Source organism: Monodon monoceros, unplaced genomic scaffold (assembly GCF_005190385.1).
Source record: "Monodon monoceros isolate NGI ecotype Baffin Bay Population unplaced genomic scaffold, NGI_Narwhal_1 Super_Scaffold_3, whole genome shotgun sequence".
Taxonomy (NCBI): domain Eukaryota; kingdom Metazoa; phylum Chordata; class Mammalia; order Artiodactyla; family Monodontidae; genus Monodon; species Monodon monoceros.
In genome coordinates this window covers 96,823,874-96,838,358 of record NW_021703780.1, presented here as the reverse complement: position 1 = coordinate 96,838,358, position 14,485 = coordinate 96,823,874, and the positions used below count along the sequence as shown (strand labels likewise).

Here is a 14,485-nt window from a genome sequence, read left to right as displayed (position 1 = left end):
GTTTTGAGCGCCAAAAGGCTAGGTACCAAAGTGCCATGAAAATGATGGCTGATGTAATCAATGGTGCTTGCTATGCCTCTTGTGGTACTTTCTGTCAGAGATCCAGGCTGCACCCTGGGTCATGGGCCATTCTGGAATGGCTTCTCTCATTCTCCTTTCCTGCACTCGAAGTCCCATCTGTGAGGCCCAGCTCAAAATCCACCTCTTGCCCAGAGCCCTCTTGCTGTGCCACGGGCTCAGCTCCTGTGCATGCCCAGCGCCCCGCAGTCATCCTGCACACACACCCCGGGCTACCCACTATCGGTCTCGTGAAAGCCTGGCTTGTACCTCTTTGAATCCCCACCCGACCATGAAATTGGAAAGGGGCCAATAAATATTTGTTGACCAACAGAAGCCATGATTAAATATGAACAATATTTTAAAAAATATACACCTTAGAATATTTCATACTCCCTTCCCTCCCTGCTCTCCCACACCTAAGTGAGAAGCAAGACAGATCAAAACTAAGATTTCAGAACCAAGAATCAATTTAATTTTACAGTATCAAAGCATGGAAATCCCCCAAATTCAACACATAGCAGCTGTTATGTTTGCAAGTGAGAAGGGTCAGCTGTAAAAATATAGCCCCTAGAATCATGGTCACAGGGCAGACTGCAAGAACATCTCCCCAGGACCCTCCACTGCAGACGCAGTCAGGAAGTCCGCGCAGGTGCACCCTGGGCCAGCAGCTCTCTACTTCCTAATCTCCACTTTCTCTTTCACAGACTGAAAAACCCCTCCTACCCAACAAAATGCACTATTTCATCTTATTTTTTTAAAATTATTCAAAGTCACACATAACTGCCAAGCAGAGCTTCGGAATAGGTCCAGCTGTTCCGTATTCTATTGTACTCAGAGACGACAGAATTCAGGGGGCAGGGATGGTGGTGCGGGAACAACTTGATGGTTTAGTTGGTCAATGTAATCTCACGGTGTAAATGTTTTATTTCTGTTTGGCTTTTCCAAACATCAAAAATAAGCTCCACAGTCCCATTCCCACCTCCTCAAAGCCCCAAGCACTGGAGGGTGGATTGGCTATCGGGGCTGCTTCAGTCAGACCAGAATGCTCAGGTAATACCTGAAGATAACCTCACCTGGAAGAGGCCTGCCTGGGGCAGCAGGATGGCTGGGGCACCTGCCTAACGAAAGAACTGTGTCTCCTCATGTAGAGAGGAGGGTGCCAAGAGGGCTTAACAGATGTGCTTGAGTTTATACACCAAGTGACTGATGCGGAACTGTTCTTTAGAAACCGTTTATGTATAAAGCTGCAAACTTAAGGAGAAAGCAACAGTGGCTTAGAGGGTGCCTTTAAAATCCTGTGGACTATTGGGAGATGCTGAATATGTGATGGAGTTGAGGTGGTGTTATGGATCATCGTTCACTGTTCTGTGACGATAACAGTATCTACTTACACAGAAGGGCGTCTGGATGACGAGCAGATTCATGATAAAAACTCAGCAGGGGGCTTCCCTGGTGGCGCAGTGGTTGAGAGTCCGCCTGCCGATGCAGGGGACACGGGTTCGTGCCCCGGTCCGGGAGGATCCCATATGCCACGGAGCGGCTGGGCCCGTGGGCCATGGCCGCTGAGCCTGCGCGTCCGGAGGCTGTGCCCCGCAACGGGAGAGGCCACAACAGTGAGAGGCCCGCGTACCGCAAAAAGCAAGCAAACAAACAACAACAACAAAAAACTCAGTGGGGAGGTGTCACTGTATATGGAACTTGCTTTCAAATGGTTCAGGAAAAGAGACATTGTGTGAATATGTATGTAGTGTGTGTGTGGAAAGAGAGCGCAAGAGATAAACTAGGTGTGGCAAGACGCTAACAGAGGAGTCCAAGAGGAAGTTATTGCGGTATTCATTTTACTTTTCTTTAAACTTTTCTGTATGTTTGAGAATTTTCAAAATAAAAAGTCTTGGGAAAAAATAAAATCCTGTGATAAAGAGGGAAGTTAAAAAAATTCAGAGCCAGGTTGGGATGTGGATCTGTCAAACACCTGCTTCAACGTACAACAACAGAGCACTCTCCTCTTCCTCTCACCCTTCCATCAGGGGCTGACATTTTGACTATCTTCTCCCAGAAAGCCCACAAGGGAGGCACTTGGCCAGTGGGCCCCTTTAGCATCCCACCCCCAATAAGGTATTTACTGGCTACCCGTGTTGCAGGAAAGGGTGAAATGAGGTGCACAGAGACTAAGGCTTTCAAAACTAAGACGCAATAAGAACATGAGAAATCACTGTTGCATCTACACCGAGTTCATTTCTACAAACAGCGAGCACACTGTCACCAGCAGAAAATCACCACTACCACCAGGAGCTGGACAGAGAGACGAGAGGAGGCAGAAGCATAGAGAGCCCCGGCTATGTGCCGTGGGGCTGTGCGCTTGTTTTCTTTTCTTTTTAAAGCATCTTTATGGAGAAGTAATTCACATTACCACACCATTCACCCATTAAAGTGTATAATTCATTGGTTTTAGTGCATTCACAGTGTGCAACCGTTATCACAATCCAAGATTAGAACACTTCATCACCTCAGAAAGAAACCCTTACCCATAAGTGGTCACTCCTCATCTTCTCCCCAGGTCCCCACGCCCACTCTTCGGCAACCACTAATCTGCTCTCTGACTCTACGGATTTTTAAATTCTGGACGTTTCATATAAATGAAATACTATAATATGTGGCCTTTTGTGACTGGCTTCCTTCACTTAGCATAATTTCAACCTTCATCCGCGTGGTAGCTGTCTTTCCTTTTTATTACCAAATAACATTCCATTATGATTCCAAAAGTAATATCCACATTTTATTGATCCATTTACCAGCTGATGGGCCTGTGGGTTGTTTCTACCTTTTAGCTATTATGATAAATAATGCTGTTATAAACATTTGCATACAAGTTTCTGTGCGAACATATGTTTTCATTTCTCTTGCTTATATACCTAGAAGTGGAAGAGCACAACCATATGGTAACTCTATTTAACTCTGTGAGGAACCGCCAGACTGTTTTCCAAAGTGACTGCACCGTTTTACATTTCTACTAACAGTGTGTGAGGGTTCCAATTTCTCCACATCTCGCCAACACTTATTACTGTCATCCTTTTGATTATAGCCGTCTTAGTGGGTGTGCAGTGGTATCTCACAGTGGTTTTGATCTGCCTTTCTCTGATGGCTAGTGATGCTGAGCATCTTTTCATGGACTTACTGGACATCTGTATATCTTTGAAGAAACGGCTATTTATTTTTAAAAATAATATACATTTATTTATTTATTTTGGCTGCATTGGGTCTTTGTTGCTGCGCACAGGCTTCCTCTAATTGCAGCAAACAGGGGCTACTCTTCGTCGTGTTGCATGGGCTTCTCATTGTGGTGGCTTCTCTTGTTGCGGAGCACGGGCTCTAGGCATGTAGGCTTCAGTAGTTGTGGCACGTGGGCTCAAGAGTTGTGGCTCACGGGCTCTAGAGTGCAGGCTCAGTAGTTGTGGCGCACGGGCTTAGTTGCTCCGCGGCATGTGGGATCTTCCCAGACCAGGGCTCAAACCCGTGTCCCCTGCACGGGCAGGCGGATTCTTAACCACTGCGCCACCAGGCAAATCCCAAGAAACGGCTATTTAAATCCATTGCCCATTTTTAAATTGAGCTAGATGTCTTTTTATTACTGAGTTGTAAGAGTTGTCTATATATTCTGGATACCGGTTCCTCATCAGATAAATGAATTGCAAAAAACTTTTTTCTCTAATTCTGTAGGCTGTCTTTTCACTTCCTTGATAGCATCCTTTGAAGCACAAAGTTTTAAATTTTGATGGAGCCCAATTAATCTGTCTTTTTTGTTAGGTACTTTCTTATTTAATGCTCACAGTAATTGTGAGGAGCAGAAATTACTGATCCCATTCTACAAATAAGGAACGTGAAGCTCAATGAAGTAAATGACCCAAGGTCTCACACAGGGCCACTGCACATGGTTCTGCCCTGCACAACCCATAAGGGTGAACAGAGCAGTCCTGGCCATTTGTTGGAGCTGGGCTATGAACTCAGGCCTTCTGACCAAGCCTGGGTTCAGGCACTCATACACTCTATGTATGTTATAGTGTAATATGGCCAATTTTTAAACAAGCTCCTCACATATTATACATTTAACATTCTAAGGATGCTGCCATTACTTAAAACTACAGGATTTTGGAGTCTGTCTTTGGAAGCTGTATGAAAAGGTAGTGAGTGGCATGTTTTATAAACATATTTAATTAAAGTGAGGGGAGACTTGAGTTTATGAAGAAGCCAAAAGTCCTCGGTACCGAAGTCTGGAGAATAAGTTATTTGGCCAGATTGCACCATTTTGGATTTACATACTGCTACAGAAACCAACCAGTACCAAGTATGAGAAGTGATTAAAAGGTTCAAAGTACAGGTATATCTAAGTCTCAAAAGAATGCAACCAGAACTGTTTCTAGCAATGGCAGCCAGATATGAAAAATACCAGAGAATATCTGTATAATGTATAAAAAGGAATCAGTCTGATGCATTTGAAAACATTTTGATATAAAAATTGGCCATCTCTTTACTTCTTGGTCATACCAGGTATACTGAATCAAAATCACTGAATTACTAGAGCTAAAAAGGATTTCGCATTTGCTTCAATCTCCTTATTTTAATTTGGTAAACTGATGTACAAAACGTTCTCATGACTCAAGTACTCGTGAGAACACTAGCAGAATAGGGACTAAAATTTAAGGAGGATGCAGTTTCCATGTTCTACTTCTTAATATTAGCTGTTTGAACTCAGCATTTATGGTTCTTCCCCTGTCTCTCCCACACACCTCCAAGTGGGCTGTACCATCCAAGACTCCTCTTCTAAAGGGTGCAGAACTCTGCCCAGGCTTCATTGTCCCTCCTCCAACTGGATCTTTCCCTAATACCAACTTATCTAAACATCTCAAATCCATGTAGATAGCTCTGACAGCAAATAGAAGTGACTCATTTTATAAAGTGAGCTCTGAAGGGATACTGCCAAGCCTTATTTCAAAAACCAGGCTCTAGTTTCCAATGTAAGAATTAAATGGCTTTCTGCCTGCTGTTTCTGCCTTTCCCCCCTCACTTAAGGAAAGAAAGCCAAAGCTGTGTCTTGAGGGATTGCTCCATAAGGAAAAATCAAGGCAGGATACAGTCTCAGGATGGGCCAGTGCAGGTTGGAAGTGGGCTAGCAGAAGGCTTGGGAAAAGAGAAGTGGATTCACGAGCAGGCTAGGTCAGTCCCCAGAGTGATTTCTCTCCATTGGCAACAGGTTTAAGTGCTGACACGGGGGTTTCCCACAGCTTCTACTGGCCTCCAAAGGCATATTTGTCATCGGAGGCTCTTGATGAAGCTGTACATAAATATCTGACTGTTGTTAAATACAAAACAAAACAAAGCAAAAATATTCCACAGGAACCAAATCAAAACCAGCTGTAAGAGGGAGAGGCCAAAAACTCAGTGTAAGTGCAAAAGTCCCAGCAGAAACACTTGTTAATTGTGCTATTTACTTTGCTAAACAGTAAATTGTCATGCCAATGAAGTCCTATCACATGACTATAATGTTTTTCATATGACTTTCCTGCTATGAGAGAAATGGGCATTTTATTTTCTAGAATTCTGAATTCTGTAGTAGATGAGTCAAAATCTGAGTTTTAATTAAAAAATCAACCCATCGGCCCAGCCCTGTTCATTTCTAGTCTGTTTATGACCTTACATCCTACGTTATAGCTGGTGTACTAAACTTACTTTATAAATGATCATTCATTAATCCCCAATTCTGCAGAAAGCAACTTCTGCTTAGCAAAAATGCAATTCTTTTGAAAGAATGCTGTAACTGCAATCCTAAAAACATAACTGTATGATACAGCATCAGTCAAGGGGAGAAAACATAGCCTAAAATTAATTTTGGAATCATGAAACTTGCAAACTTTCAAGAATGAGAATGAGATATTTCAAGAAAGCTGGGTCATGGGATTTTGGAATTTGAGTATCTCAAGGATATACCAATATAGCTTGTTTCATTAACTCTTATAATCAGTGTTTTCTCTCTAGTTAGATAGAATTTGAAAATTATTTGGCGTTTCCCACAGCACTATGTTGAACTCACAGTTGGAACTAAATCAGTACATGTGAACTGATACTTGATGAAAAATAACCCTAAGAAGGTAAGTCACAGCACATTTTATGAAAAGATGGCTAAGTCATTCACATGTTTGGTTTAGACTAAGCCTTTCTTCAACAAATTCAGCAATTTAAACAGTATTTGGTGAGCACTTCAACAGCTTTGTGACTTGGATATCTTGTGTTTCATCAACTTTAAGGCCATTTCCTTTGGTTCCAACTGGGATAAACAGCCATCTAGGAGCCATATGGACCTGGGGTCAATCTCCAAATATCCAAACCCATTCTCAGTAAGGGTCTTGAAAGGAAAGGTCAGAACTCCATGCAAAATTCCGTACTCAGCCAGCAACATTTTAAGAGCGTGAAAAGCTGAGTGGGGCCTTTTAATACCTCACGGGCAGATGCACCTAAAATTTGGCAGCTAGATGGGCTACAAAGAACACGAATCTCTGTCCAATACCCTTTCCTTATGAAATGTTAGCATTACCAAAAACATTTCTGACGTGGGTATTTAAAATTTTTTAATCTACAGCTTGAAATAAAATTAACATACCACACACATTTCTCATTTAAGTTTTCTTGCATTTTAGCTCTACAGCTTCGCCTCATTGCGCTAAATGAAACAGAATAACTTTATCTGTGAAATCAATCTACCAGTTCTGTTCTTTTTCTCCAAACTCTATCTCCATCCTATCTCTAATACCATCTAGTCATTTTCACTCTTTTATTCCACTACCTCAAAATCATCATACCCCAAGACAAACTTACCTTTGTGAGTCTGGTGCCCCCCTCCACCCCACTGCCAGTCCCCACTCTGCACCTTGCTCCTCGACCCCTCCTCCAACAGAAACCAACCTGGCAGTTTGTTTGTTAATCTCAACAGCACTATCATTAAACTAGTAACCTGGACTAAAATAATGGCAATCATTTTTGTATACTTGATGATGGAAGGGAGATGGGTGCAAAAAACTGGGTTGCACTAGTCAATCTCACTAAATCTGGATGATTCTGTCTTGAATATCTCTCTCAATCCATTCTCTCTGTGCCCCTTTCTATGAAAATAAAGGGATTTGTAGTCTCTAGCGGGATCAGCTTTGTATTCATCCTTCATAAAGGGGATATGTTTAGGGAGACAGACCACAGGTATTAAGGCATAGGAGAAAGTTTAATAGCATCAAAACATTTTTCTTCTTTAAATTGAGAAGAATTACCTTGCTACAATATGGATGAACCTAGAAAACATCATGCTAAGTTACAGACATCAGACACAAAGGCCATGCATTGTTTGGTTTCATTTATGTGACATGTCCAGAATAGGCAAATCCCGCGAGACAGCAGGGAGATGAGCGGTTATCAGGACCGCAAGGAGCAGGTGGGAACAAGGAGTGACGGCTCAATGGGTACGGAGCTCCTTTTCGTGGGCATGAGAAGGTACTAAACTTAGGAATAACAGCAGCCTAACAACTGTGTGAATGCACTAACAACCACCAGACTGTATACTCTTAAAGGGTAAATTTCATGGTATGTGAGTTATAGGTCAATAAAACTGTTACTAAAAAGTACATTATCTGATTTCAGGTAACTCCAACTAAATGCTCACAATCTGAGTGACACACTGAAGACTCCTGGCCTCTGGGTCCTTTATCCCTAGGATGCCCTGGCCCTCCCCTCCTGTCCGACTCCTTCCGTACACTTTCCCTGCCCAAATCCAACTCTTATTTTTAGAGAGCGCCTACTCATCCTTTAAAACTAAATGGAATATTTGGTCCCTGGGAAGTTCTCCTTGACATCCCTACTCCCCCAGGGAGTAACTTCCCCTGCTCCCTCCGCACCTAATATATAAATGACTACAACATTTCTGATGATACTAGAGTTCACTATTTACGTCTCTGCTGTGCACACTAGACAGTGAACTCATTTCATTAACTTCTGTATTCAGTCACTAGCATAGTGCCTTGCTACCAAGTTTTCAAAAGATGTTCAGTAAAGGTTTTTTTTTTTTAAGCTAGTATTTGTACAAATACATATTTTGTAAACAATGTATCACATGATACTGTCACATATCTTTTGCAATTCCAGTGTTGATGGGTGAAAACAGCCCAAGATGAGAATTAACTGGGCGTTCCTGATTGCATTGCTAAAATAAGTAAGTTGGGACCTTTCTATATGGGACGCAGAAGTTTGTATTTTTATTACTGAACATCTGTAAATGCACTGGGAATCAAGTACGCAAATCAAAACACTAGCTTTACACTATATGTGTATATTTTTTGATATTCATACTTATTTATTTACACACACATTTTTCACAGTAAAGTAAAATAATATAGGCAAGACAATGATTTTTGTTGCTCTGAGGTCTGCTGGTGAGAATTATCTTTTTAAAACACAGTCCTATTTAGAGCTTTTTAAGAAAAAGAATAATCTTTTCCTAAGACAGGAGTTGCAAATTCCAATACCAATAAGGGTCATCAACTGAAGAACCTCTTTTTTTTTTTTTTTAACATCTTTATTGGAGTATAATTGCTTCACAATGATGTGTTAGTTTCTGCTGTATAACAAAGTGAATCAGCTATACGTATACATATATCCCCATATCCCCTCCCTCTTGCACCTCCCTCCCACCCGCCCTAACTCACCCCTCTAGGTGGTCACAAAGCACCGAGCTGACCTCTCTGTGCTATGCGGCCACTTCTCACTAGCTAGCTATTTTATATTTGGTAGTGTATATATGTCCATGCCACTCCTCACTTTGTCCCAGCTTACCCTTCCCCCTCCCCGTGTCCTCAATTCCATTCTCTATTAGGTCTGCATCTTTATTCCTGTCCTGCCCCTAGGTTCTTCATAACCTTTTTTTATTTTTTTAATTCCTTATATATGTGTTAGCATACGGTATTTCTTTTTCTCTTTCTGACTTACCTCACTCTGTATGACAGACTCTAGGTCCATCCACCTCACTACAAATAACTCAATTTCATTTCTTTTTATGGCTGAGTAATATTCCATTGTATATATGTGCCACATCTTTATCCATTCACCTGTCGATGGACAGGTTGCTTTAGGTTGCTTTCATGTCCTGGCTATTGTAAATAGAGCTGCAATGAACATTGTGGTACATGACTCTTTTTGAATTATGGTTTTCTCAGGGTATATGCCCAGTAGTGGGATTGTTGGGTCGTATGGTAGTTCTATTTTTAGTTTTTTAAGGAACCACCATACTGTGAAGAACATCTTCTAAACAGAGCATCCTCACCTAAAGAATACCTTTGGGCAAGAAACTAACAGCAGTGTGTGTCTCCAGGAAGAGAACTGGGTGTTAAGGGACAGGTGCAGAAGGAAGGTTTCCTTTCCACACAGAATATTTTTATGCCTTTAAAACTTTGTATCAAGTGCATTATTTATCTATAAAATTTTCTTCTTGGCTCCAGCTAACATCACTATTAAGGAATGCAGGCCTGGGGTTGCCAGATCTGATTTTTTCAAAGAAGCTGGAAATGGGAACGTTTATATTTTTAGGTAAAACTCGTAATTTTTAAATGTTGGCTTTATTCAGAATTTAACACATAGGGTAGGCCAAACAAAACACACCTGTAAGCCATATCGGGCTCATAGGCCAACAAGTTTACCACCTCTAATCTAAAATTTGATGTGTAACTTATGATTCCAAAAACTATAAATGCAATTTAATAGAGGAAAACTTCAAAAAGAAAGATAAGACTTGTGGATGAAATCATACCCCCTTCCGCCCTACCACCTAGCTGCTATTGCTCTCAAACTTCCCCTTCTCCTTCTGGGTCTTTGAAAAGATTACGAATGTATGACCAACCAAAATGCAAAACAAGCCAGGTTTAATGAAGGAATCGGCCCATTATCCGAGCATCTGCTCTGTTTTTAAAGAGTGAAACATGGGATCAATTTCAAGTTGCAATTCTTCCAGGCAGTTAAAGAGAAGTATGTGAATTATTTCTAGCTGGGTGGAAAAATTCCCCCAGCCAACTAGTCAAATGACTGCATGGTTGAAAAGACCCGTAAGTTATTTTTCCCTTGCCATCAGTGCTGCTCAAAAGAAAAAATGGCAGCCATGATCAACATAATACTCTGAACCATGTCTGGGAAGCCAATCACAGCTCTGAGGAACATCTCAACATCTCTTAGAGTCCTGCAGAGATGCCATTCATCTCCTGAAAATGAAGCTAAGATACCCTATGTGGGTCTCACTATTGGTCTTAAGTGGAAGATTGCATCTGCTGAATGCCCAGAGGACACCAAATCAAGTCAAAGAAGAATCAGTTTCAGCTCTAAGTCTAGCACTAGAAGAGCACTACCATGATTTTCTGGGGTGGCTGCTGAAAGCTTCACAAGATTTCCTTCTGCTATTTCTACATCGTTTTCCTATGCTCAGGCTAGTTCCAGTCTTCCAAACACCAGCCTTTTCACCACCAGCTACTGCAGTATTGGGCTTGACCATCACTCACTGACCACTGGGGCTTCCCCCAATGTTGAGCATACAAAACCCCAGGCAGAAATCAATCAACTATGTTACTCAACATCGGAACTATGTTACTCTCAACATCAGTTACTGTGGGACTGATAGTAACTTTGCAAGTATTCCACTCCCATAGGATACCGGCACTCAAGGTTTTCCTTATCAGCTTGCGGAAACACTATGACAGGCCACATTTTTCCTAAGAGCTTCTTTACCTAGGCTACTGGGTGGGGGTGGGGTGGGGTGGGGGTTGGAGGTGGGTAGGGAATGGCGGGGGGAGATGTTGGTTTAATCTCATTTAATCTCATTCATCCATTTTGAGGAACTGTCTGTTTGGCCAAGTGACCCAACGGTGCCACACATACACAGCATACCCTTTTCTAAGTACAGTGAGCATTTGGAAAAGCAAAATGATAATCTAGTTTGTAATCCCAGTCTTAAAACACACACACACACACACACACACACACACACAGGTGTTTAATTTCCCAGGAAATTACGATTTGCAAAATATTCTAAATGACAAGCAAAACAAAACTCTCTTAGGTTGTAACTGAGGAAGCCATTTTGTGGTGAGGTTCAGTGGCCTACAAAGATGGGTTCAGCTGTGAAATAAAAGACATGGCCCGAGTCCAATGTCTTCCCTGACTTGCATTTTGATGTATGGACATCACAGCCAACCCTCCAAGGGCCACAGGCATGCTGTTCTTCAGTAAGGACCAGAGGTGCTTGGAAATCAATAACCTGTACTTCCTTTATCAGCAATTTTGTGCATTTGGAACCTACCACACAATACCTGCACACGGCGTCATCCAGCTACTGCAGAAGGCTCATTTTCTGATAACTAGCAGACTTATTTAGTGATTTTGTCCTAAGGAAAAATTGTAATGAACTGCTTCCTTCCTTTTCCATAAATCCAATCATCAAACAGGTTTGAAACACATCAGTCTTCTGAACAAAATGCTTGTTTTAGTCTTACCTCAGCAGCCTGGGTCTCTTGATGCAGCAACGTAAGACCAGTCAAATCCTCTAAGAAGGAATGTGAAGAATTAAACACCTTCACCAGGAAATTAAATCCTTCTCGTTCATACTGATCAAGAACCTGTAAGATATTTATACATACAGATGTATTTAAGGGGGCTGTAGGCTTTAAATGCATATTAAGAGAGTTTCACTTCTAATAATCACTTGTCAAAAATGGAACTAAAACTAGAATTAAAAATTAAATATGGGAAAAATCAATATGGTAGGCAAACAACTGTGAGGGCTTACGATTTATTATTTTCTCTTTCTTAGAAAGAATGACAACATCATCTTCCAATTTAGATGACGGTATTTCTCCAACAAAGTAAGTTACATTCAGATTCACTAAAACTTCTAGACGAGTTGAGGTTGCTGATTCTAAAGTTCACTTTTTAGGAGAAAAACAATAGTCAAGAGAAGAGCCAAGAAAAAAAATTTTTAAGGATAAAGGGAAATGGTGGGGACAAAAGGGTGGGAAATGTGGCCTACCTGCTACTAAAATGTATTAAAAAATTTTTTTTAATGTAAAAATGAATTTCACCAGGCATATCACAAAAGAAGTTGCCCAAATAGTCAATAAACATATGAAAAGTTGCTCAACATTACAAGTTATCAGGAAAATGACAACTAAAACCACAATGAACTACTAATTCATGCCTACCAGAATGGCTAAAATGAAAAAGACAGAAAATACCAAGTACTGACAAGGAGGTGGAACAACCAGTATTCTCATCGGAAGGCAAAATGAGATAACTGCTTTAGAGGTTTAACATGTATATGCCCTGTGATCATGAAATTCTACTCCTAGATATATACATCCAACAAAAAATATGTACATATGTGCATCAAAAGACCTGAACAAAAGTATCCATAGAAGCACTATTCATGATAGCCTCAAACTAGAAACTACACAAGTGTCCATCAACAGTAGAATGAATTAACAAACTGTGGTTTATTCATACAATGGAATAACATACAGAAATAAACAGACAACTACACGCAACAATATACATAGTTCTCACAAACATAATGTGAAACAATAGAAGGGAGAAGCAGTATGTGCTACAGGATTACAATTACATAAAGTTTTTTTAAAAAAATGAACCTGTGGTGTAAAAGTCAGGAGAGTGGTTATCCATTGAAGGACTGTAATTGGAATTGGGCACAGGAGAGGTCCTGAGATGTTGGTAATATTTGTTCCTTTATCTGGGTTCTGGTTACAAAGGTATACTTTGTGAAAAACTATCAAGCATGTTTTCATATACATGTTGTCCTTCAACAAAAAGGTCAAAAGATAGGAGACCACTAGTCTTCTGAGAACAATGTAAGAACATACGACTACCTAAAAGCAAACCACACACACACACACACACACACACAAAATGACTATCACATTTAGGAATTCAACAATCGTAAGAACTGTGAAATGCAGAAAGCAAACACTGAACCATTATGCCTTGGAAATTCTCTCAAAACTCAGAATAAATAAAGAGATGAAAGTTTCAAAAAGATAGCAGACATTGAAGATAAATCTAAGAAATCAACACATGAACAGAAAGGTTGGAGAAGCAATGACACACGATATAGAAAAAAGAATTAGAAAATTTTTTTCTCCATTCAGAAATAAAAATGTATAAGCCCTTCAATCCAGCAATTCCACTTCAAAGACTTTTCAACAACTTTTTGTTGTTGTTGAGGGTTGGGGAATTGTGATTCCCTTTTTTTCAATATTCTTCAATATTCAATTATCTTTTAGTTTACACAGTAGACACTTTAAAGAAAACCTGACAATGAGAATGTTGACTCTTAAGCAGCATGCCCACACCATTCCTGCTTTTACCCTGCCTGCATGGGCACAAAGGCTGATGTGTAAGGACACTCACTGCAACACCGTTTACAGCAACAAAAGATTAAGAATAACTACCCTTTTAAAGGGGACTAATTAACTAAATTGTGGTATATTTACAATCAAGGACATAATAAGGATCCATTAAAAGAATGAGGCAGTTCTATTTTTAGTTTTTTAAGGAAACTCCATACTGTTCTCCATAGTGGTTGTATCAATTTACATTCCCACCAACAGTGTAGTAGGGTCCCCTTTTCACCACACCCTTTCCAGCATTTACTGTTTCTAGATTTTTTCATGATGGCCATTCTGACCAGTGTGAGGTGATACCTCATTGTAGTGCTAACACATATATATGGAATCTAAAAAAAAAAAAAAAAAAATGGTACTGATGAACCTAGTGGCAGGGCAGGAATAAAGACGTAGACGTACAGAATGGACTTGAGGACACAGTGGGGGGGGGCAGGAAGCTGGGGCGAAGTGAGAGCAGCATCGACATATATACACTACCGAATGTAAAACAGTTAGCTAGCGGGAAGCAGCAGCATAGCACAAGCAGATCAGCTAGGTGCTTTGTGATGACCTAGAGAGGTGGGATAGGGAGAGTGGGAGGGAGATGCAAGAGGGAGGAGATACGGGGATACATGTATGCATATGGCTGATTCACCTTCTGTGCAACAGAAACTAACACAGTATTGTGAAGTAATTATACTCCAATAAAGATTAAAAAAAAAAAAAAAGAATGAGGTGGTTCTATAGTACTAACATAAACTGATTTCCAAGACAGAGATATATTAAAAAGCAATGTCCAGACCATGGGTCTAGTATTAATATTTTTAAAATAAAGGTGGAGGAGGAGAGAGGAAGAAAGGGAAATGCACATACGCATAGGCTTGTTTTTGCATATAATATCTCTGGAAGAATACACACACACACACACACACACACACACACACACACACACACACACA

At 40.6% G+C, this 14,485-nt stretch overlaps 1 protein-coding gene across 6 annotated transcripts in view; it reads right to left on the bottom strand.

The window, feature by feature from the left end:
• The window catches only part of ATG7 (autophagy related 7), a 237,231-nt gene that overhangs the window by 108,879 nt on the left and 113,867 nt on the right, over positions 1 to 14,485 (bottom strand). For 5 of the 6 annotated variants that reach the window (XM_029242464.1, XM_029242465.1, XM_029242466.1 and 2 more), the window contains one exon: positions 11,625 to 11,747. The exons of the other annotated variant lie outside the window; for it this stretch is intronic. In XM_029242464.1, coding sequence (XP_029098297.1) covers positions 11,625 to 11,747 — 123 coding nt within the window. The remainder of the gene's footprint in view (positions 1 to 11,624; positions 11,748 to 14,485) is intronic. 6 annotated transcript variants of the gene reach the window in all.